General features: G+C 41.6%; 1 protein-coding gene across 3 annotated transcripts in view; it reads right to left on the bottom strand.

Annotated features, from left to right (window-relative positions):
• ccnd2a (cyclin D2, a) overlaps positions 1–23,200 on the bottom strand; it is a 176,502-nt gene that overhangs the window by 10,628 nt on the left and 142,674 nt on the right. For 2 of the 3 annotated variants that reach the window (XM_049573106.1, XM_049573107.1), the window contains 2 exons: positions 8,593–8,808; positions 5,438–5,597 (listed from right to left, as the gene is read on the bottom strand). In XM_049573106.1, coding sequence (XP_049429063.1) covers positions 5,438–5,597; positions 8,593–8,763 — 331 coding nt within the window. In that variant the 5' untranslated portion in view covers positions 8,764–8,808. Of the gene's footprint in view, positions 1–5,437; positions 5,598–8,592; positions 8,809–10,197; positions 10,750–23,200 lie in introns of those variants that run through there. The other variant, XM_049573105.1, reaches the window with a different exon arrangement.

Genomic DNA, 23,200 nt, shown 5'->3' on the forward strand with positions numbered 1-23,200 from the left:
CTCTTGGGTGGCTGCAATGCACAGTTTGCACATTAAACTTGTAAATTAATTAAAGTTGGAAAGTTGAATAACAGCCAAAAGAAGAAAGAAAAAAAGCCCAAACTCCCCTTCTCACCCTCTCTTTCCAGCGCTATAAATCAGGGTCTTGTATTCCATACATGTAGTGCTTATTGACCTTGTTTATTAAAGGAGTAGCATTACGAGGACCCAGGGCCTGTTGACTGATTAAGGCCAAAAACAAACATCATTTTGGGATTGGCATGACAGTACGTTTCACCGCTAATGCAACACCGCCTGGTAGTCAAAACAAGGTCTGTGGAGAGCTACTCAGACAGTACACCGAGCTCTGCGAGACAAACAACAACAAGTTCCCGACTGGGCTTGAGGAGTTCTTCCATGTGTAACAAGGGGAGAAATCGCTGATTAAGAGACAATAACTTGATACTGCTATCTGTCATCTTCCATTACCTCTTGTTCCAGACTGTCACTCTGGAGACAAACAGCAAACAAAACTTGGGAGAGTCTGAGTCACGCACCCAGCTCCAACTGTGATCCCCGCTCATTTGCCAGAAAACAGAATTCCTCCTTAATTGTAGCATCCTGTGACAGTGCTCCTCAGCCTTGCACCATCATCTCCACTGTCACAGCTGCAGCCTTGAAGTGTCGAGTGAGGAGGTGCATACAGATTGGATTCAGATCAAAGGTGGGATGTGACACGCTCACTGTTCCCCACATTGGAAAAGCATTATTTGGTAACTGTATTTGTGCTTAGTTGAAATATTCAAAACTCTCTATCTATCATGTCTATCTCTCTGGCTGATGTGATTTGGACAAAATTAGGAGCATAGCTGAAGTAATTAAACCATCTAATCAGAAAAGACGGAGAGACATTCTGGTGTCATCACAAAAATGTCCAGGCCAAACTAGCTGCCACTAACATTTACTTTACTTCAAATCACAAATATTAGTCTTTGTGGTTAACATGACCCCCAAGGTAAACATGTGAGCTTAAAAACATTTTGATTTCTAAATCTTTCTGGTGGGATAATTGCAGCCTCCAAAGCAAAAATCTCTGTCTTTGTGTTTCTGCTGTGACTCAGCTGGCCATGGTATTTACAGTGCGGTGCTGATTACACCAGCGAGGTGAAAGGGGGGGAACTCAGGACATGCCACTCGATGATTCACTCTGTGTGTCACATTTTTGGGCGCATACTGTCAGGAAGCTTCTTCCTGCTCCACGTGTTGACAGTGCGGCCGGACCGGACATGATTCCTCACATCAGTGGAGCGTGTGGAGAGATGATAATTTGTTGGAGGAGGTAGCTAATTTGTTAGGGTTCTGAGTCATCAGACATGAAGGGGGTTTTTATGTAAACAAACACCAGTAAAGACCATTTCATTGACCACATCTGAGATGAATCATTCATCTCTAGAATGCGGCACAGAGCCTGGAGGGGATTCTCCGTGCAGCAGCCACTTGGAGAGGAAGTTACAAGGAGCATTCCTGCCTCGGGACCAGTGAGACTCAACAGCGAAGATGAAAAGAGGAGTTGTGAATCATCTGACAATGTTAGACTGGTCACTGTTGCATAAAAATTGGCACATTTGCCTGTAATGTGTCTCTTCCTGTACAGAAGAGAAGCCTTCAGAATGTGAGGCACGCAGCTTGGAGAACCTGTATGATACAGAAAAATCTATATCTGTCAGGCTGTGATGACAGCTGTGCATATCTTCTTTACTTTAAAATAAAAATGAAACACAGCAGAGGAAGTGTATGAAAGCAGCCATCCAACTTTCTTTAGGGTTAGAAGCTGTTACACAAACTAAACTCCTGCAGTGTGGAGACTCCCAAGGGTGGAGACTTTGGGGACCTCCCCCAGGAAATTGCGAACATCACTTTGCAAAGCAGTCATAATCTTAGGGTACACAAATGGCTTCAGTTTAAAGTGCCTTCCCTGGTCCTAGGATGATCAGCAGGCTGAGCTCAAACTCGAGACCATTATCTCTTTAAATGATTTTAAACTTAGAATAAAGGAAGTGGTGACGGCTAGCTGCAGCTGCTTTATTAACCAACTAATTTTAGACTAAATATTGCTGCCTTGTTAATGCACTGTATTATGTAATGTATTTTGACATATCTATTATCGCTGTTGTGATTTGATGTTTGTATTTAATGCTTCTATTTGACCCTGTCTTGGCCAGGTCTCACTTGCAAAAGAGGTTTTAAACTGACTTCCTTGTTAAATAAGGCTTCATTTCCTGCATTCTGGTGAATTTTCATGCATCGGTTTTCCCTCCTCTGCATCAAAATATGGTGGAAATGTCTTTAAGTTCGTCAAAATAAGAGTGCTCTAGAGCTTGTATGGTTTTATTGGAGAGGACAAATGCGCATGGGGCCTTAAGGAAACACTTGTTAGAAATTTAAACCTCAGCTTTGTTACAGAAAGTGATGTTATACACGAGGGAAAGTGAACTCATGCAGCAAAGCTCGACTTCTCTCATGTTTGTTAGCTAGTGAATCATTAGTTTGTCTCTGACCAGTTAATCATCATGTTTCTTCACACAGTCTAAAGACACGTCTACACACTAGGAAAAGTAATCAAATACTATTCTGAGATAAAAGAGCGAGTACTCACTAACTTAAATCACTTGTTATTTATATCCCAACTTGTAGCAAAATCTTCATTGTGTCCTCCAGGACAATTGACTCTCTCTTGGACTGCACTGTTGGCCCTGATCCAGAATTTTCTTTTGATCAACTTCTATGACTATTGTCACCATTCCATGCATACCATTACAGAGAGAGCTATTGGAGTCCGTATAAAAAAAAAAAATAGACCATAATCCCTGCCAATATGGCAAGAAGACGGAGCTCAATAACCGCAGCAGACAGGTTGGGGTGCATCTGTCTGCCCCATGCACCCCGTCCATTCTCCCACTTTACCTCAATTGAATAAGAATAGAAGAGGAAGCTCGGAGTGCTTGGTGTCTGTGTGTAGGAATGGAGGTTCATAATCTCCCTTAATGAGCTTGTTTCTGGGCTATTATACGGCGGCCTGCCTCAGGGAAACGCTGGTGTTTCCTATCAAGTGGCCCCGCAGCGCTGACCCTCGCATGGCTCTGCATATGAAATGTAAGGGCCAAGCCTTTTGTCTCCTTTCTCCCAGCCTCTAGCTGAGCTCCCAAGCCATTTGCATAGTCCTGAATGGACCAGCCAATGTTATTAATTAATACAGAGCCAGCCTGCGCCACCTGACAAAATCCCACCGAGTGGCCCGAACGGAACTGTTTCATCAAAAGAGAGGAGCCATTAGGAATGAGAGGCCTTATTCTCCACTTCTCCTCTTCTCTCTCTTGTTCCCTTGAAAACAGAGAGCCGTGGTTTTATGCATGTTTTCTTTTTCAGTATAGGGGCAGCAGTGGTGGGAGTAGTGGTGGGTGGTGGGCTGAATGAGACTGTATGAAATAGGAAGGCCACAGGTGACCCGTTGTCAACTGTCTTGCAAATGTAAATCCTCCTGAGAGATCTCCTCCTTCTGCTGCGTCCTCACCTTCTCAGCTCTGCTCAGACGATGTCTCAAGGAGGATTCTCACCAGATAACCGTAAGATTTACTGCTGGGAACGTTCCACAAATGGGGTTTCGAATTCCCAGAGATCTTCAGATGCACCAAATTGTTGACTCACTCTCGCTCTCTCTTTCTCCGTCTTGCCCTCACTCTCTGTTTGCCTGGATACAAGTCTGAGGAGAGCATGCACAGATAAATGGCCTGTTGCTAATCCACAGCTATCTCCAGAAAGTCTCTCTCCTAAAACACAATGTCAGGAGGACGACTCCGGGAGGCTCGTAAATTTATTTCCACTGCCTCATTGAAGCAATTAAGGACAAAGTGCATGCTGAGTCTTTCACAATGTTGCTTTGGGAATAGGTCCGATCACTGACACGCTGTCATTCCACACATTAATCCGCTGGCACAAAATAAAGGGTGAGAGATGCGGGGTGAGGCAGGGAGAGAGCAAGAGATAGTGGGAGAGAGTGAAGTGAAGGGTGATGCAGAGAAAGAGAGGAAACAGGCATTTCTTTTCCAAAACTTTGCAAACATGAACTTTTGTTGCAAACATTTTTCCCACCCTATCATATCCATTGCACAATCAGTGCAGGGGATTCCATCACTTTATGTTGTAAATACCTGTCACCTCCCTTGTATCTATTCATCTAACTATACACACACTCCTCTGAATGATGTCAGCACAAGGAGCTGTTTCCCATGAGGGGGTGTAGTTAGCATTCCTGTTTGAGGCCTGCAGAAAAGGAAGCTGGTGGTGGTGGGGGTCATCCAGAAAGTGAAGAACAAAGGAGTGCCTAACAGCCTCATTGTGCGTGAATTGTGCAATTTCCTTCATTAATGTTAAGACTGGTCTTTAAAGATGTTAAAGACAAGTAAAAGTGATGCTTTCCTAACTCTACTCACGCCTTGTTTGTAGCTTTGAATGTCAATTTTGAGGTGACGCAAATAGGAGAAACCTCCCCTATGGAGAATCTCAACATGGGAAAGCTATCATGTCCTCCAGCTGTAGGGTGGGGAGGCGTGTGAAGTTAGGGGGGAGAGAAGGAGGGAAGGAAGGCGGCAGGGGAAAGAGATATGAAAACATGACATGCCTTAGAATTGGCAGTGCAAAAACAATACACTCCTCTGGCTTTCCCAAACTCCCCTGTTCCCTCCTGCATCTTCTCCAGCTCTTCAGATCATGTTAAAGGCTCCCCGTCCCTCCCACGACTTGCTGGATGTTTGATCTTGAGAGAACAATTCCACCTCGAGAGCAGAAAGACAATGGCCTGCCTGCCTCCACCCCTGTCCATTCCTCTTCTCGACCCTGTGCGACATGGGAATGCCCCTTAACCAGGCTAAATGCGCTTTGAAGTGTCACTGGATGCTCAAGAAGCCACTGATATGCCTCTAAAACACGACCACATACCAGCCTGAGAGAAGACAAATGATGGACGTCAGACCTAAAAGTCTAACGCTGAAATGTCTTCCATGACACATGCTTTTCTTCTGCAGAATACTTTCCCATTGGAGGTAATGCATCTCACTTAAGTTACGGCGGGCCGGGACTGGCCCACAGCACACCTCTGAACAGAGCTGTTGCCGCATGTTATTGAGAAAAGAGGGCTTTGATATGGCGCTGAAGGAAGAATGTGCAGATAAAGATATTTTGCAACACGAGAAAGTATGTTGATGCAAGATCCATTATCGCTTGGTTTGACTTGGCAGCTTATCCATGATCTGTGTCACTTGCAACACCGAAAAAAAAAAAGATATGCTATTGAGATGACGTTGCACTCTGCATGGTCATCTTTCAAATCAAGTAAATATCACACTTCATTTGGACAAATAACACAGAAACGCGCACAACACAAGCTCCCGTTGTGTCCTACCTGTGGCACAGAGGGCGATGAAGGTCTGGACATGTTTGCGTATAAGTGCCAGCTTATCCTCGGGCAGCGGCAGCCTCCTCACAATGTGCTCGATGAAGTCGTTCGGCGTTACTGCTGCCAAGTTCCACTTCAACTTCCCCAACACCACCAGTTCCCATTCCTGGAGAGAGAGACAGAGAGTAGAGAACAGAGAGAGAGACGACCGAAAATGAGAAAGACTGAGAAAGATTAAGTGACACAAAGTACAACCACATATTTACATACTGTACCAGTCTCAGCTACAACGCTGCACTTACTTGCAGTTAAGCCAGCCTAAACTGAGCAACTGTGTCCCCTGGCCCCATACATTAATGTGTGGAGGTTAAGCATTATTGTTATTACGTTAGTCTCTGCTTGGCCGGGCCTGGGACAGAGAAACACCAGCAGCGCCACCAACCCAGGTGACCTCACAACACTGTCTCCCTCCCCGTCTGTCTGTCTGGCATCTGGGGACTTTCCTAAAGAGGCCCACCAGAGGTTCTACTGTGTGTGTGTGTGTGTGTGTGTGTGTGTGTGTGTGTGTGTGTGTGTGTGTGTGTGATTGCTGAGTGAAAATGGATAGGAAGGCTGTGCTTGTCGCGCACGACCAGCAATAAATCTGTGTTATGTTATAAAGTTAAACATTGTTTTATTATTTAATCTTATCTCATTCCATTCATCATTTAAACTATTTAAACCCGTCATTGTATGTTGGAACAGGTAACGTGATTATTTTTCTTTACTGAAATTTTGCGCTTGGCTGCCAGTCCTGTTAAAGCCCTTTGGCACTCATCGATAAATTCACCCTTTCAGCTGGTGTTTTTCTGCATATAAACTATGTTTAGCGCCAAATATAATTAAAGACTTCACAGGAGACAAAACCTGTGGGTAGTGTTTGACGTGAGCAGCTTTGAATCAAACACCTTTTTGTATCATGAGATTCCCCTGAATCAACTTCTCTGTATTTCACGAATCGTTCAGATATGGATCTTTTGGCAAAATGTGATGACACATGCGAGTTCAGATGAGTGTGTGTGTGTGTGTGTGTGTGTGTGTAGGGGGGTGGGGGGGTCAGGGGACGCTAGGTGTGGTGCTCTCTTCTCTTAGACTGTTTTGTTACTTTCACTTCCTTGAGGAGGAGGTGATTAACGGAAGAGTTGGTGACTAATTTGGGAAAAAATTTCGTGGTTTGGTTCCGGATTGCAGCCTTGTGACCGGGACCATAGATGCTCATCATTTTCCCTTTCAGTGAAAGACAGAGACCACATGAACTCGGTCATGAGACAATTCAACATGGCTGCCACTGACCCTGCTATCAGCTGCAATTTTCTAATCAAAGTGACCTTTTTCAGCTTTTCTGATCTCCTTGATGCCACAGACATGGCATCAAGGAGATCATTATACCCCCAGTTACTCATGGGGGAGGAAATGAGAAAATAAAAGCACCTCTGGCTTAAAGGTTAAAGGGATCTTCCTCTGACTGCTTGGAGATTTAATTATTTGATCATATGCAAATCATAAGACTCAGCAGTGGTCGCGTTGATTGTGTCTGCTCTAATGTTCGCAACATGGCTGCCTCCTGCCCTTCAAAAAGCCTCCTCCATCAGTGCCACCAAGCAAGATTCAAGCCTACAGCGAAGGCAATGACAAACCTTGCAACACAGGCTCTATGCTGACAGAGTGGCAGACAGGCAGGCACCCACTTCCTTCTGCTACTGCCTTCCTCTGGTCACACCTTCTTTGTAACATTGCGGTTCTCTTTACAAGAAATTGTTACCAAAGACGAGGACAAAAAAACGATCACATGCCCTGAGCAGCTGATCTCTGTTTCCTGTATCTGCATGTCAGCCAAAATACTGCCTTATACAGAAACAGAGAGAAGAGGCCCCAGCAAACCAGTTCAAGGACTGAGGGCTTTGTCTTCAGACTGAACATAAAGGTAGGACGCTTTCTTGTAAAGTGCAGCACGACATACTGTTTTATATGAGCCAACACCGAGCTGACGGGCCGCACTTTTTCTTTTCAATGCACATTCTGTTTACTTGTCAAACCCAGTATAATATGCTGAACCTCGTACCCTTCACTCTAGAAAGTTAGGCTCAAATCTGACACAATATTCCCAAGCAGAAATATAGTCCAGAAAATGATCAGAAAGTGACAGCAGCTTGTCAGGAACTTGAATATCCTGCAGCAATGGGCTCGGCGAGTGGAGCCGGCAGTCAGGCAGCGAGGCAGGCCTACAACCATCAGCCACGTCTGAATCATAATATGTGGCCTCTTTCACAACATGGGTGGGATTGGCTGTTGTTTACTGAGGAATGTTTATGTAGCACCACAGAGCAGTGGGGAAACACTTATCTGATGTGAAACTGAGTTAATTAATTGGTTTGCACTGGTGAAGGCAGCTGGTATTATCAGGCCAAACAGGCCCTATCAAACACAGCACACAGCGGATTTTTTTTTACCCTGCATCGTCACTTCTATGCACCATTGTGACTGTGAGCAGCATTTCAGCGTTGAAAAATGCGTGAGGATCAGAAATAGCGCAGCATGACATAATATCAGAAATGTATGCATCCATGGTTATTTTTGGATGAAAGCTAAACTGTAAAAGGCAAACTTGAATTTCTCTGTGTCTCTCCCTCTCTAGCTGACAGGAACAGAGTCAGAACTTTGGCTGGAGTTCAAGCTGACCTCGTTGCTCTGTGCAAATATCTGCCACTAGATGGCAATGGAGACCACTGCACAAGCTGGATGGATACTGTAAAGCCCAGAGGGTCTTGTACAGTAAAGAGAGCCATTGTGGGACAATTCGCTGTGAGGCTTGTGCTTTTTATGCACCTTTGATGACAGCACAGTCCAAAGTGGAGGCTGGACTACAGAATGAGTGAAATGAGAGCAACCCTGGTGTTTAGTGTGGGATGTTTTGAACTTAATGATTAAAATGAACATATTTTAAGTGATTTAATGTCTTTAAAAACTGAAATAAAACAATTTTCCCCTCAAAACAAACATGATGCAGAAACACACATATCATGAAGCTATGTCTGACTTTAACCAGCTGATGATGACAGCATGAACCCTCAAAGGTGTCACTGTGAATTTCTGTAAAATGTATTAAACCAACTGTTGCTTACCAGCAGCTCTTGTGGTCTGATGGAGTTATCTGTGTAGATGCAAAGCTTCTCTGCGGTTAATGGACGAGTCTCTTTCAATTTGGATGCAAGAAACATGCACACTGCTCCCAGCAGCTGCAGGTTACACTTTTTGGTGGGTACCACGGCTAAAAATCTGTCTAAGTAGTTCATGGCCAGGGGAAAAACTTCTTCCTCGCACTTCTGCTCCTCACAAACCTGAATAAAGAGACAGCAGACAATGCAGCAATGTTCAGCATTTGGGATCAGCAACCAGCCCTGCAGAGACCTTACTTTTTTCCCCAGCACTTGTAAACGTATATAAAACTTTTATGAGAAAACGAAACAAAACTCTAATCACATAAAGAACACATATAAATTCAATGACACACATAGTTGGGGCCCGGCCAAGAATCTGCGCCCAGCCCTAATCGGTTGCGACATCATAAATTAATTCGAAATAGATTATTTCACAAAGAATGAAATAAGTGTCGGACACATACTGTCAATAGAGTCGCATTCCTGCAGTTCATTCACTAAGAAATGAATTCAAGTCACAATCAGCCGAGCCAAAAAACACCCCGACAGCGCAGCACACGGAAACACACTTTTTTTTTCATTCGTCATATTTTCATAAAATAATTAAAAATATAAATAAATTATCTAGAGCGATTTTCTTCACATCATAATGTTCAGGGGGATCTTCCGTATCATATCCGACAATTCATATCCAAATCCATACGCGATAAACACCAATAAAACGTCAAAATAAAAGACAAGTCGCAAGAGGTTGGTCTGATGTGCGTCACCGGCGACCCGATATATTTATTTCAAAAATTAATTAAAAATCTCCAGTGGGTCGAAACCTGATAATATTTACATGAAAATAAAGCTCAAAGGCTCAAGATTGTTTACAGATGGGTGTTGAGCAGAAATATTTGATCAAGTGTCAAAAATCGAACATAATTCCAGAGTGAGGCATTGCTACAGGAGGAAGACCGAGAGGACAGATAAGGCCCTCGCCCCTTCCGACATTTAAAATAGATACCTAAAATGTTTGCAACGCTTTTCCACATCATTCCTATATTCAGCGGACACTAAAGACCCTCTTCTGTCATTGCCGATGCCTTTTAACCGCTGTTATTACGTTTATGACACTGTAAAGTCCTCTTAAAAGCACAAGCGCTCCTGTAAAAACCAACATGGCGATAGAACAGCACAGGGCAGCATTGCATTGGGGAGTGCATACGTGTGCATGGAAATATTCAGGCTATCTAAAATAATAACATTAAAGAATCAACGGGCAGCTCGTGCAGACAGCATGCGAGGCATATCGGAGAAATTCTCCGGTGACACGGATGTCGCAGGTCCAAGTTTGACAAACAGTCTTCGCGAGCGTAGCTACTTTAAATATGGCAAGAAATGACAGAAAGCGACACATTTGGTTAATATGAGGAATAAGCTGTCGGAAATGAGAGCCAGGAGTCTCATCTACTGTCCAAAATATTGCAAAGAGTGATCAGCAAAGCAGTAACGAAACAAATCGGGAGGCTTTAAAGTCGAGCACGGAAATAATAAGACTTGTCAGCACTCGGTGTTTCGCTGTACCTCCAACATCCAAGTCGCGACCATCCTCCTCATAAAGGGCTGAATATCTTTCTGGACGCCTTTAAAATAGGAATATTGCGGTAGAAATCTCTCCTCTATGGTCAACAAGCTCTGCAGGACTCTGTCATCGCACAGGAGGTTCGGATCGGGACGAGCTCGTATGATGGTGTCCATTTCGAGGCAGAGCAGCTCCATGGTGCTGGTGCTTTCACTTAAGTCAAAAAAAAAAAAAAAAAAGAAAAAAAAAAAAGAAAAAGTAGAAATTCTCTCTGGGAAACGTAAAAGCGTCGTTGCTGAGCAAAAAATGCAAAAGGATGGCAGGGAAAGTGTTTTAGAGGCATAAAAAGTGAGACTGCAGGGGCTCCGTAAGAGTAGTCCTGCCTCTCCTTGTTGAGAACTTTTTCCTCTCTCCCCACAGTGCGCCTCTACTTTCATCCGCCTGGCCAGATCAGGCGCATTTCAAGCCTACCCTGCGTGCGCCACTGACGCAATTCACTTCATTACCTCTGTATAGACCAGAAGCAACATGCTGCACTGCAGTCCCTCTGTCCTCTATACTGGCATGAACACAAACTATCGCTGAACTTGTTTCATTTAAACATTTAAAGCACTTTCCCAAAGTGGATGCACAACTATAAAGTGACAGATGCAGAATAAATTCATGTAAAATCGACTTTAACCAGAATAACTCGCATTTACCGTCTGTTTTAGGCTGAAATAAACTAATTATTTAAATTATTTTGATTTATTTAAGCATGTGACTGATGGATGTTTAATTGGAACATGGTGCCTTCAGGTGAAATACAAACTTTTCTGTGCTTTTAAAGATGTGTTTCTTTATGTTGGTGCCTTGTGATGCCTTGTGATGCTACTTACAGAGTGGAGGACACAGTAGCATTAACATTTAACACAATACAAATAAATGAATGGACGCCTTATTCACTGTTGCGCTGTTATTACGCACATTTTGCGCAGCAGAAAGCCTCCAAGAACCCAACTTAACTTGCTAAAGTGCAGCAAGTTGTGAAGCTAATTTGAATATTAGTTTGGATTACAAAGCAGAAAAAAAGCGACTGATTCTGTTGCTTTCCTGTCAACTTGTCTGCCAGCCTTTGCATATGCACTCAGTGAACCTCAGCGCGGAGCATGACGCATGTAGATACTGTATGTATGTGGCCATAAACACTGCATGTTAACTTACAGCGGCGGGTGCGCGCGCACGGACACGCGCACAGGACAGAACCACCCACTCTTGACACTGACGCACACACACACACATGCATGTACGCACGCACACACTCACACCCACACACACGGACACACATGGTATTTAATTCATAGCAGCCACAAACTGCTCGTGGTTTGTGAGATAGCTTTCTAGGAAATGTGAAGCAGCGTTGACTTTTTTTTTTTTGCATTATCTTCTGTTAAAGATAACACAGAGATGAGAGTCACTGGCTTTGCTCAACACAAATATTACTAACCAACTTAACTTTACTGCTGCTATAAATCTCTTTTATTTAAGAATTCAGGCTTCTGTAATAATTTACATGGACAAACAAGCAGGTGGAGACCAAGCTGAGAGTGTAAGTCATTGAGCAGATAATTAAAAAAAATGACTGCCAAATGATTTAGCCTCACATACAGTCACAAAGAGAATCTGCATGGGTAAATATGTTAATCCCCCTCCTATTCTTAGTCAACTTCAAAGAGTGAGCCTTTGAATGCAACGAGACTTCAGTGCATCAGGGCAGGACTGGGGACTGTAAAGTCCTCAGAGCTTTAGAGCTGTTAATTTCCATCCGAAGCTCGTTGGCTATATAGCAATGCTTGTGAGAAAAGTGGGGGAAATGTCTCTTTAAAGTTTTTTTTCCCAGTCTAAGTTGTTTCCTCCTCCCTGTGTGTCTATTTGCATAGCCAATAGTTCCTCAGCGCTCGACCGAGGCTGTGCGATTGTTACTGGGCAGATTCTTCTATACCTTCCTACCTCTCTCCCTCTCTCTCTGTCTCTCTCTCTCCTCCCTCCTCTGCTGGTCATCTATCAGTCTCACCCCTTAAAGGATGTCGCTGCTGCTTAAACACGCACAACACCCTGTCTTAAGTGGCATCATGTATGATTGAAGTTTAATGCTCGGTCGGAAAAGAGGCTGCGACTCAGGCTTTATATTAATTTAGCCTCATAAGCAAAGTTTAAACAATAGTAAAGGAGAGGAACTTTGTGACAGGAGTGACACATCTCCTCTTCCAGTGCACCCTGGGTAGTTGATGATAGCAGTCTGTGTGTTGAAATAAGGAAGAATGAGATCACTCAATGAAAGTACTCTTTTTTTTTTTTTTTTTTTTTAAATTAAACTTCGGATTTAGTGGAGAAAAAATCGAAATGTTTTCATTATGGAAGGCAGGTGCATTCCGGTGGAATTTTTTTTTTTTTTTTACACTTTATAATGGATTAAATTAATTGTTAAAATGTTCTACGTTCGTTTTTTGGTGCACAGAAGGCTACGAAAAATAATTTAAAATGAATCAACACTACAGACGCGCCATTTCTGTTCAAATCGACTCTTTTAGAGTTTAAAAGAAGCCAAACCGAATCAAATGTGGCTAACCGAGGTGCTGCGGTGGGAGAGGCAGGTGTCCGAATCCCTCCTCCACATCCAGCAGCACCATTAGCTGCCTCCAACTCACCAGGATGCGCAATTACGCACGTCGGAGCCATCAACTCCAGCATTGCACCACAGAGGGATGTTGGCACTGGTCATTTTTGCTTTGTTACAAGTGAGTGAGTCAAAGTTTATTTTAAGAAATGCAGATGGTCTATTCAGCATCACAAACAGCAGCACGCAAAGCAACATGCCCATATGGACACACTGAATCTTGCTTCCTTAAAAGTCGAGATGAGTTAAAGTCCAGCTTGTTTAAATAAATTCACAATTTTAAGTTTTTTTTTCATCATGTAAAAGTCTTAAAAACAATGCTGATACTATAAACAAGAAAGTTTTCATGAACAATATCAAACAAGGCTTATTCCCCTTTATCAAACACTACAGTAAAATAACTTGTGAAGACACACTACTGTATTAACACACTTTTTTTTCTGCAGCTCCTGCAGCGGAACAGTGACGCCAGTGGCTCCTCTGACAGAGATCATAAGCAGCAGCAGCGCATTTTGTCCCCGGAAGCACTCAATTACCATATCACAATAAGATCAGGACACAGCCCCATTGGTTAGAAACAAGTTATGACACCATACATGCAAGTGCGCACCGGGAGGGGAAGAGTCAATAAAAAGTGAACTTTGAAAAGTTTGGTCAAATTCCTGCGCTGCACACTGCAAGAAATATCCGTCGGGTCAAATTCTTTTATACAGTTTGTGTTCTGAAATGTTATTTTCTTTAATAAAAGTTAAATAAAAGCAGTCAGAGAGCATGGGGCAAACCCACGTCTCTGCAGCTTATCAAATGGTGATATTTCCTGGAGACCAGAGGAGACATCTGCCTTCATCAAGCTTTGTTTTAGTGGCTGATGATTCCAAAAAATCCCCGAAATTATTTCATTAAAAATATGCTAAATTATTAACTCCTGCCTGTGGATTTTCCCCGCTTTGTTTTGATTAAAAATAAGATTTAAAGACGTGAATAAAAGAGGGAGTGTTGGTCACTTTTTGCAGTGAGGATCGACCAGTGACTCATCATCACCGCACCTTTCACACTTTTAAATCACCGTTATAACAAGCAGTGAACAGCAGCCAATACCCCGGCTGTGTGCCGACCATGAGACAGACTTTTTTTGTTATTATTTTACCGACATCAAAATGGGAATCATGACGCTGAGAAAAAATGTCCCACATGACACAAGAGTGTCGGAGGGGAATTTGGCAGACTCCTATCGAAGCAGAAAGAGTTGTGAAATGACAGCAGCAGGTCTCAGTGTTTGGAGAGTGACAAATTAAACAGCTCTGCCTTTCCAATCAAGTATGAGAGGTCTATTTTCTATGAATTTGTCTACACACTCCAAGCAATGCTGAAACAGAAGCAGCATGCATTTTATATTTTTTTATTTAAAAAATAATGCACAAATATAGTATATTTTTATGTCATATATTTACACACATTAAATGTTAAAATCTACATATTAAAAGATCATGTGAGACAAGCTCTCTGGTTTTCCAGTTAGGCTTCATGTCCATCAACCTAAAAATGAAACTGAAATAAACAAGAATAGACTGTGGAGATTATTTTCCTTCAAACAAAGCATTCCCAAACTATACGTGTTTAAAATGATAAGATCTCCTCAGGTATGTGAAAAGGAAATACCTCAAACACAATGAAAAAACAACACACCTGCATCAGCAGGTCAGCAACTGCCATGCAGGAAATACACCTCAGCATTAAATTAAATTATATTATATTAAATTAAATTAAATTACTAAAAGTGTGTTATTATAATATGACATGATCTAACTCTTCATCATGTTTCTTTTAAGTATCTAAAGAAACAAGATTATTAAATACATCTGATGCAACAAAGAGACTTTGGTGGATTTATGTGAAATTCCACCTTTGTCTGTTTAGTTTGAATTATGAATTAATTGTTTAAATGTCCATGTTTAAAGTGTTTATATATATAATCTTAATTTTTATCATGATTCATACTTGGGATAATTTTTGGAAGATTTTTCATGAAGGTATTAACACTCCAACTGTAATAGATTATTGTTGAACGGCTGAAGAGCTGACTTATTTACTGAATTTAATTCAGAGACTTAATTATTTGTGAGGAAACAACAGGAATAAAATGAAACATTTCATTCTTAAAATTCAAATGTGCCCACTTCTTCATTTTCTGGATAATAAATCTGCTTGATTTCGGCTTTGTTGGGATTTTATGAACATATGAAATGTATTTCTCTTGAATTACAAAACAGGACACACAGGAAGCAATGCTTCTGATGGTGGAAATGAGAGGAGGAGAAACGAATTTAGGGTATTAATGACTGAAAATTCCACTTCAAAAATACGTCTTCATGTGTGCAGTCATGATAGAAGTGTTCACACTGCATCAAAAGGCAGCAGCTTCACAAGAAAACAGTTAAATCCAACAATCAAGCAGCAGGTGAAACGTCTACAACAACTCTCACATGTACATCCAGCCTCCTCCCCCCTTTCTGCTTCAGACATTTTTTGGGGGGATTCATCTGCTAACTAAATCTCTCAGGTCACCTCCTGCCAGGTGACTAAAGATCAGGACACATAGGAAGATGGAGACATCTCAGAGAGCAACAACCAACCACAGCAACATGCTCCAATCATGGTTTCTTATGCAGCTTTGACATAAAAATCTGAAGCAAGAAAACAGTTTTGAGAAGCTCTACATGCGTATAAACTGATCTTTAGGAGTGCTGTGTGTTGGTCGCTGATGAATCATGCTTGAATCATACTTAAATTCATATGAAAACATCACTCATACATACACAGAATTTGTTTATCATGCCCACATTTCCCCATTTTTGCCGTATTTTTTTATGGTTGAGTGGCTGCAGATGTGTGTGTGAAACAACAACAATACAGAGAAAACTTACTCATCCACGATAAAAACAACACCAGACTTCATGCAAAACTTCACTGGAAAAACCTTCTCCAACCAGTTTGAAACATCACAAGCTGTTTATTGGTAAAATGTAGACATGCAGAAACATTCTCCGCGTGTCGAATGCTTCATCGCCTTCTGCTGCATCTCACTGGTCCATGAAATACAAAGTGTTTGAGTCGTTAAACACAAAACCAGTATGGTGGTGAAGATTCACAGTCATCCAGGTCATGGTAATCTTAAATGTTATATCATAGGGAACTGGAGAAGAAATTCAAACAAGGCCAGATGCCTATAGGATACAGCACTTGAGACAAACCAGTACGTTTTGCACTTTTACTCCCCTTAATGTTAAATGTAATCAGAATGTAAATGATCATGTGTCCTAGATGAATCTAAACCTGATTACGAGCACCAATTGACAGCACTCAAAATTCTAATGCTGTTTAGATGCAGCACCAACAGGATCAATCAGACATGGATGTCTATCACCACACCCATGATACAAACAAGTCCACTTGAATTTAATTTAGAATTTCCAGCTGTTTTTTTTTTTTTTTTTAAATGAGACAAACATCTGCTCTGCAATCAGCTGATATGATGAAGACCACTTTCTCCAAATCAGCATGAAAGATTTGAGTTTGTACCTCCTGTACTGATGGGAGCACTTTAAGGAGTGCTGTGAGGCTTGTCCCTGACATCTCCACAAACCACCTGTGGGATTTCTCTGATTCCCACTCCATGACTGATGTTACAACAATGCAGCTTTGGCACTGAGCGCCCGCCCCTGCAGACTTCCCTTAGACTCCTTCAGAAATTCTTTATGCAAACATGTCCTCCCGAATTCTTTGAGACATGCCCTTATCTCATTAACTGGAAGAAGAAACAAGGGGAGAGCAAGGGAAAAGAAGCAAAGAACGAAGTCTTAATTGTTGATGTCTTCGGGACAAGATGTTGACACGTCTAACTCAGGTGGATACCTTTCAGAGCCGCTGGTCAAAATGCATCCGCTGCATGGGGGTGCAGTGGTGTTAACAGGCATTCAAGTCCCTCCAACAGCAGCAAGGATGCAGACTTGTGAATTTATTTAGTTACTAAGTTAAGAGCATTAAACTAACAGAAGACCAAGTGTGAAGGCAGAGTCACACCTTGTTTTTTCTTCACACAGTGTCAGAGATGTTGGGTGCACATGCTGAAACTGATGGTATTGCTGCTCTTATGTAGGGCATGCCAGCTCTACAACACACCCGCTGCCTGGTGCCCTCATCACCAAATTTTTGTGACTAGACACTCATCACATGTGCTGCGCTTTCTTTAAAGGTCCAAGAGTGAAAAGTTCTTGTCATGGGACAATAAGAACTTGTAAATGATATAGAAGTTCCTGCGGGGCAACTTGTATCTCCTAGTCTTTAAAAGACAAACAAGAAAAATACTCAATTTTTTGGTTTTATTCAAGAACCTCAGGTGACTCAGTGTTCTTGGACTGTCCTGATAAAAAGGTACAGAGTGTGTGTTGCAGAAGGTGCGTTGCTGGAACAATAAAGTCTGGTAGCTCTGGCCAAACCTTCAGTTAACACAAGAAACAAACCGTCTGGTATTCATTTACCTTTCTTCCACCCCCCACCCCATTCCTTCATCCCTGCCTTCCTCCCTGCTTCCATCCCTCCCCTCTTTCACATGTTTGACCCTGTCTTTTGAACTCCACCAACAACCTTTCATGCAGTCATCAAATCTGGAGCCAAATGAGCCAGATAGAGAGGTGGGCCTGGAGCACCGGCTGCTAAATAATGTCAATATTTCCTTGCCCTAACGGAGGATAAACTGCTTTCTCACACTTTTTTCCCGGCTCCACATAACAGTAACAGTGAAGGTCTGCCTCACTCCACACACAGCAGTGCAGAGTGGCTCAGCTGCTGCTGCTGTCTCTTCCCCTCCAGCTCCTCCAGGATTTTCCCATGTTCATATCACTAGCCCTTGACTTTGTCACTCATGCAACAGCTGCTTGCTGATACCACACCACAGTTCCAGCCTATTGCTCTCCCTTCTCTCACTGCGCACACCAAGAACAAAGGCATTGTTAATCCAGCGGAGTCCTTGGCGCAGAATGCAAGGACTTCTCCCGGAGAGGTTGTGTACGTCAAGACAATAACTACATTTTTGCACAAAAAAACTCTCCAGATTGTTTGAAAAATTGTGTCTCTTGGTGCTTTGGGAGGATCAACATCCTGAGGACTTCCACCTGGAATCACAACAAGCTCAGACTAAAACACACTGAGCTTGAGGTCAAAGAGATCTCACAGCTGGGCTTAACAAAAAATCTTGCAGGCATCTATATAATGGCAGCAATCAGAAAATCAACTACTCTCATCACACATAACTTATTAAAAACCATTATTATAGCTATGCAAAGGGATACAGGATGATGTGAGAAACATAGCAGCGCGGCGAGGAGTGATTGAGCTGCAGAATAACCCAAGTCGGGCCATTCATACAGATCTTGTTTAATCTATGATTCACATACCGCTCCCAATAATGAACAAAAGAAAAGCTGCCTATTTACATTGAGTGTGTCAAAACAGATGGAGAGGTAATGCAAACAGTAAAGTTAACCATGTAGTTCCCAAAATAACTCAAGTCACTACAATTAAGCCCAAACACCAAATATAGCGAGCACCTGAGCAATATGGCAGCCCTCACATGCACACATGCATGCACTGAGTGATGCTACTGTTGCCCTTGTTTTGTTATCTCTCCTGCAGATGGTAACAGATGGTGCATCGGATGTTAAAGCATACGGAGAAGACAACAAGATTACTTCAACAATTATAGAGGGTTTCCCTCCTGTTGCAACTATATCAGGTGTTCACCTATCTGCTGTTACTAATAATAAAACTCTGAGTGCTCTGCTGCGGGATGAAAAGCCATACACAGAGATCGCACACGTGTCAGAGGAGAGGCAGATGCAGAAACACCTGAGAAATGCACAAAATATGACACATATTAAAATAGACAAGCAAAGAAAACACATGCACACCCACCCACCCACACACTATCTGATCTCCTCAGTGATCAGTTATAGAGACAAATGAGGGGGCCCCACCACAGTGGCTCCCCTGGCAGACGTGCAGCTTCATTACAGCACCACACATGAATGTGCACCATCCTCCCCACCACTCTGGATCAGCCCGCAAATAATCTGATCCTTTTGGGAAACTGAGGTGTTGGACTGTAATTTATAGGCCGTATCTTTCAAGTCTTTCCCTCGGCTCCGCCGGTGGCGTCAGCCGCTGAGCCACTGTGTGTGTTTAACGGCTACATGTGTCGCTCCCTATCTCGCTCTCTGAGTGGCACAAAGGTAAAAGGAAGCTTAACAGCCTGGGAAAAAGTTGAACAGTGTGAAATTACCTTGATCCAAAGATTCCTGCCACATACCAGCCCAATGAACCCATAACAGAGCAGGCACTCAGTCAGAGAGCCCTGCCTGCAGGGAACAGCTGAGACATTACAGAGGGTGAAGGAGGGAGGAGGGGGAGGAGGCGGGGGGTGTATGGGGAGGTGAAAGAAAGAAAGATAAACGGGAGCAGGAAAGAGGCCCACCTCCTGTAATCGCAACACGTTCTCCAGTCTGCAATCAGTGGTGGGGGTCAGAGTATCTATATCTAATGTACATCCTATGATAATGCTGGACAACTGGTAGGTGGGGTACCACTCACTTGGTTAAGTCAGATTTCACACTCGGAGGCCCTTTTGGGGAGCTCTTGGAGGAGAAGCTGTAAGACTGTATGACGATGAGATGACAACGCTCACAACTGATTCTGGACAATTGAAAATAAATTTCCAATTAATCATTTCATTGAGCAACATTTATGCCATTTCTTGGTCGGCCTGGACTAAGCTTGTTGATGGAGCTCAAATCAAAATCACAATTCAGGCAAACTGCAATGGCTTAAAAAAGAAAATTAAAGACACAAAAATATTCTGCAAACAAACAAGGCAGGAATCTGTGATGTGAAAACATTTAAAAGAGTTTATTTGGATGGATTTAGATGTTTGTTGACCTGCTTGCCTTGGCCACAGAGCCATGCTTTGATGCCCTGGTGAAGGCACGCAGGCCAAAATGTGATGGTAAATCATCAACAGTAAATAGATGCTTTGAATATGTTTCACTTAACAAACCCGAGCCTTGTTGTGTAAATAATGACTCTTACTTTCTGCTTTGTTTACTGCTTTTCCAAAATATTGGTCAGTTTAATCTCTCACCAAGGAGCCAAATTTTGATTCTATAAAAAGTTTAAATGCTGCAAATCTGTTTTATTTCAGGACTAAGCGAGCCTGTCCAAAGTGAACTCAGTGAGATGCACTCATCTTATTCTCAGTGGATTTTCACTGTATCAGATGGGACTTATATTAATCAAGAATATAATTCATGACAGGCTGCAACCTATTCAGCTATAAAATTTAAAACACATTATTTGGTCTTCTAAAATGATACAATCTAGCAACCACTGCACAATTATTCACTCTTAATTTTATCTTGGTAATACTCACATACAGGACAATTTTATTTGTTCTGCATATTCTGATATAGTTCTTATTGAATCAATAAACCAAGAAAACCTCTTGGCTTTAATAATGTCACCATCAGGTAGGATTCAGTTTGGCTTCAGGCTGTCTGATAATCGATCAGGGATCAAGACAGACAAACAATTTAACACCTTATTTCAATGTAGAGTTTAATACAAGACATCCAGAAAACAAACTCAGCGTAAGGGCAGCACCAAGTCATAGTGTCAAAAATTTAAGAACCAAATACAGAAATCTACAAATAACTAAATGAAATCATCAAGCATAATAAATGCATGACACGGCAATATGCTCAAAACAAATATTTGCTGAAAAGTTTCTATATAATATGGTAAAGTGGCTTTTTCATAACATGTAGCTTGTGTTGATCTTTTGCACAGGTATATTTGATTGACTGCACTTGTTTGAGAATACCTCAACTTCGGCATAATTTAAGAATTAGAGTAATAAATACCAGGGAATACAGAAATCAGTGACTGCTACAATAGAAAGCATGGATAGGGAAATAAATTGTATTCATTTTAGTTAATTTTATTTAGTTAGTTTTACAAATATCTGTTTTATTAACAAATAAGCAAAACATTATCAATTATTACATATTAGACATAAATTGTTTAATTATCTTTGTAATTCTTTGTAGATTTATTCATTATTCATAGTTGAAATTATGACAAATTTTTATCCTCCACCCAAAACCAGGAACCAATGGTTGGACTGTCACACCAACCAATTGTCCAAATTAAAGAACATACAAAGAAAGGAACTGTATTAAAAGAATTCCCGTTCTGTGATTGTTGTTTGGGTTTATTTTGGAAATAAAACCAACTTTCATGTGAATAAATGCAGAGGAGGTTGGTGTCTATCTCAGACACAACAATGGAAGAATACATTCTGTGTTGGCAGAGCACCTGAACACCCCCGCTTCCTTCCCAACATTTAACTTAGTCTTTATTAGTTTACAAGATTCCATCCAAATAAAGCTTACCACATGCTTTCTGATATGGCAGACAAATGCCTAAATAACTTATTAGGCACTTATAGACAATCTTTGCACAAAAGGGAAAAAAAAAACATTTGTTTTTTATGTAATGGTGAAAAAAAAAAAAGTTCCATGTTGATTTATGCAGGAAATCCCCACTTCTAAAGTGGAAAAGAATGCATCTGATGAGTAACTGTGAGTCAAAGTCAGTGCATAGCTTTAGTACAGTTTGGAGTCATCAGCAGGACATGTTTTCGTTGAAACATTAAGTGAAGTTCAGATAAGAAGGAAAAACACATACAATTATCAGTAAACAGACTGATTGGCATATATGGGTATACAGTTTTTACGACTACTACAAGTAATTGTGAGCCATTTACACATTTTTTGGACACCGTTTACCACTGAGGGGATTCCACTCCTGCAAGTGACATACCATCCTCAATGAACTAAATAGGTGGATTACAAGAACACGACACAGCGGCACTGACTAATCAAAAGACTGATGACAGCTGGAGGAGGCGAACCCGTTTCAGAGCAGTTCAGAAACGACCAGTTCCTGTGTTTGTTGGTTGCACCTGTTTGTTGTGTGCCAGCTTGTCATGAGTTCATTCTTATCAGAGTATCTGCAGTGCCTCTGCAGACGCGCTCTCTCTGGCTTTGGAAGTGTGACAATTGTTCGTACCCAATTAGAGAAACCTGCTACAAGTGTCTGCTGAAGGTACTGATTCTGACAGCGCCGGATATGAGCAAAAGTGCACTTTGTGCCACATCTAGAGCAATGGAACCTGAGAGTATACAACATAATCAAATACTACACATAAACGTGTCTATATGCAAAGAGCACACACACACACACACACACACACACACACACACACACACACACACACACACACACACAGACAAAAGTCTTAACTACAGTGCAGTTTTTACACCACTTAATTGAACTCAGTCAGGTTTAAGTTCATAACAGCCCCAGTCCTGTGTCTGTACAAGGATGTTACTGTGCCATGGAACATTTTATCAATGACAGTTTATCAGTGCTTGTAACGAGCACCTTATAAACTGGTTAAGTGAAATGAGACTTCTTAGGAAAGACATCTGTCGGGCAAAACTTCAAACTGATACTCCAAAAACGAAACTAAACGCTTTCAAAAACAATGCTGTTTGTATTCCAGCTAACTGAGTTAGATTCCACTCTACAACTGAAAATCATGGATGTCAAGATGAAAACTGCAGATTATGAAGAAGATCAACTGAAAATAGAGAATGCAATTGCTGAAGAAATTGCAGGTGTAAATGCTGCATGCTGAATCACTGACGCTGCACTGCAATACTGGCTTTAAACGTTTAATAGTGCCATGAATGTATGAATGATGTGGAATATTTTAAGGTTGTTTTTAAAAGCTGATGCTACACTGCAATGCTGGCATAAATGTGTGTGAATGTCAGTGAATAGCTTAATGATACCAATACTGTGGAATATCTCAAAGTTTTTGAAAGGCTGACGCTACACTGCAATGCTGGCTTCAATGTGTAAGAAGATGGTGAATTATTAGGAACAGATGGAAAGTTGGGAAAGGGCTTAATTAGTATGAATGTGATTGAAAAAGGTAACGATACCAAAACTGTGGAATATTTCAAAGCTCTTGAAAAGTTGATGCTACACTGCAATTCTGGCTTTAATGTGTAAGAATAAAGTGAAGTCATAAGAATAGTCGGAAAAGTGTGAATAGGTTAATTTAGTATGAATATCATTGAAAAGTTTATTAATGATGGATGAGGCAATTAATCTTATAGATTTTGTTGAAGCACAGCTCTGAAAAAACTGACCAATCCTCAAAAACAATA

This window comes from Epinephelus fuscoguttatus, linkage group LG4, assembly GCF_011397635.1.
Source record: "Epinephelus fuscoguttatus linkage group LG4, E.fuscoguttatus.final_Chr_v1".
In the NCBI taxonomy this organism is placed as follows: domain Eukaryota; kingdom Metazoa; phylum Chordata; class Actinopteri; order Perciformes; family Serranidae; genus Epinephelus; species Epinephelus fuscoguttatus.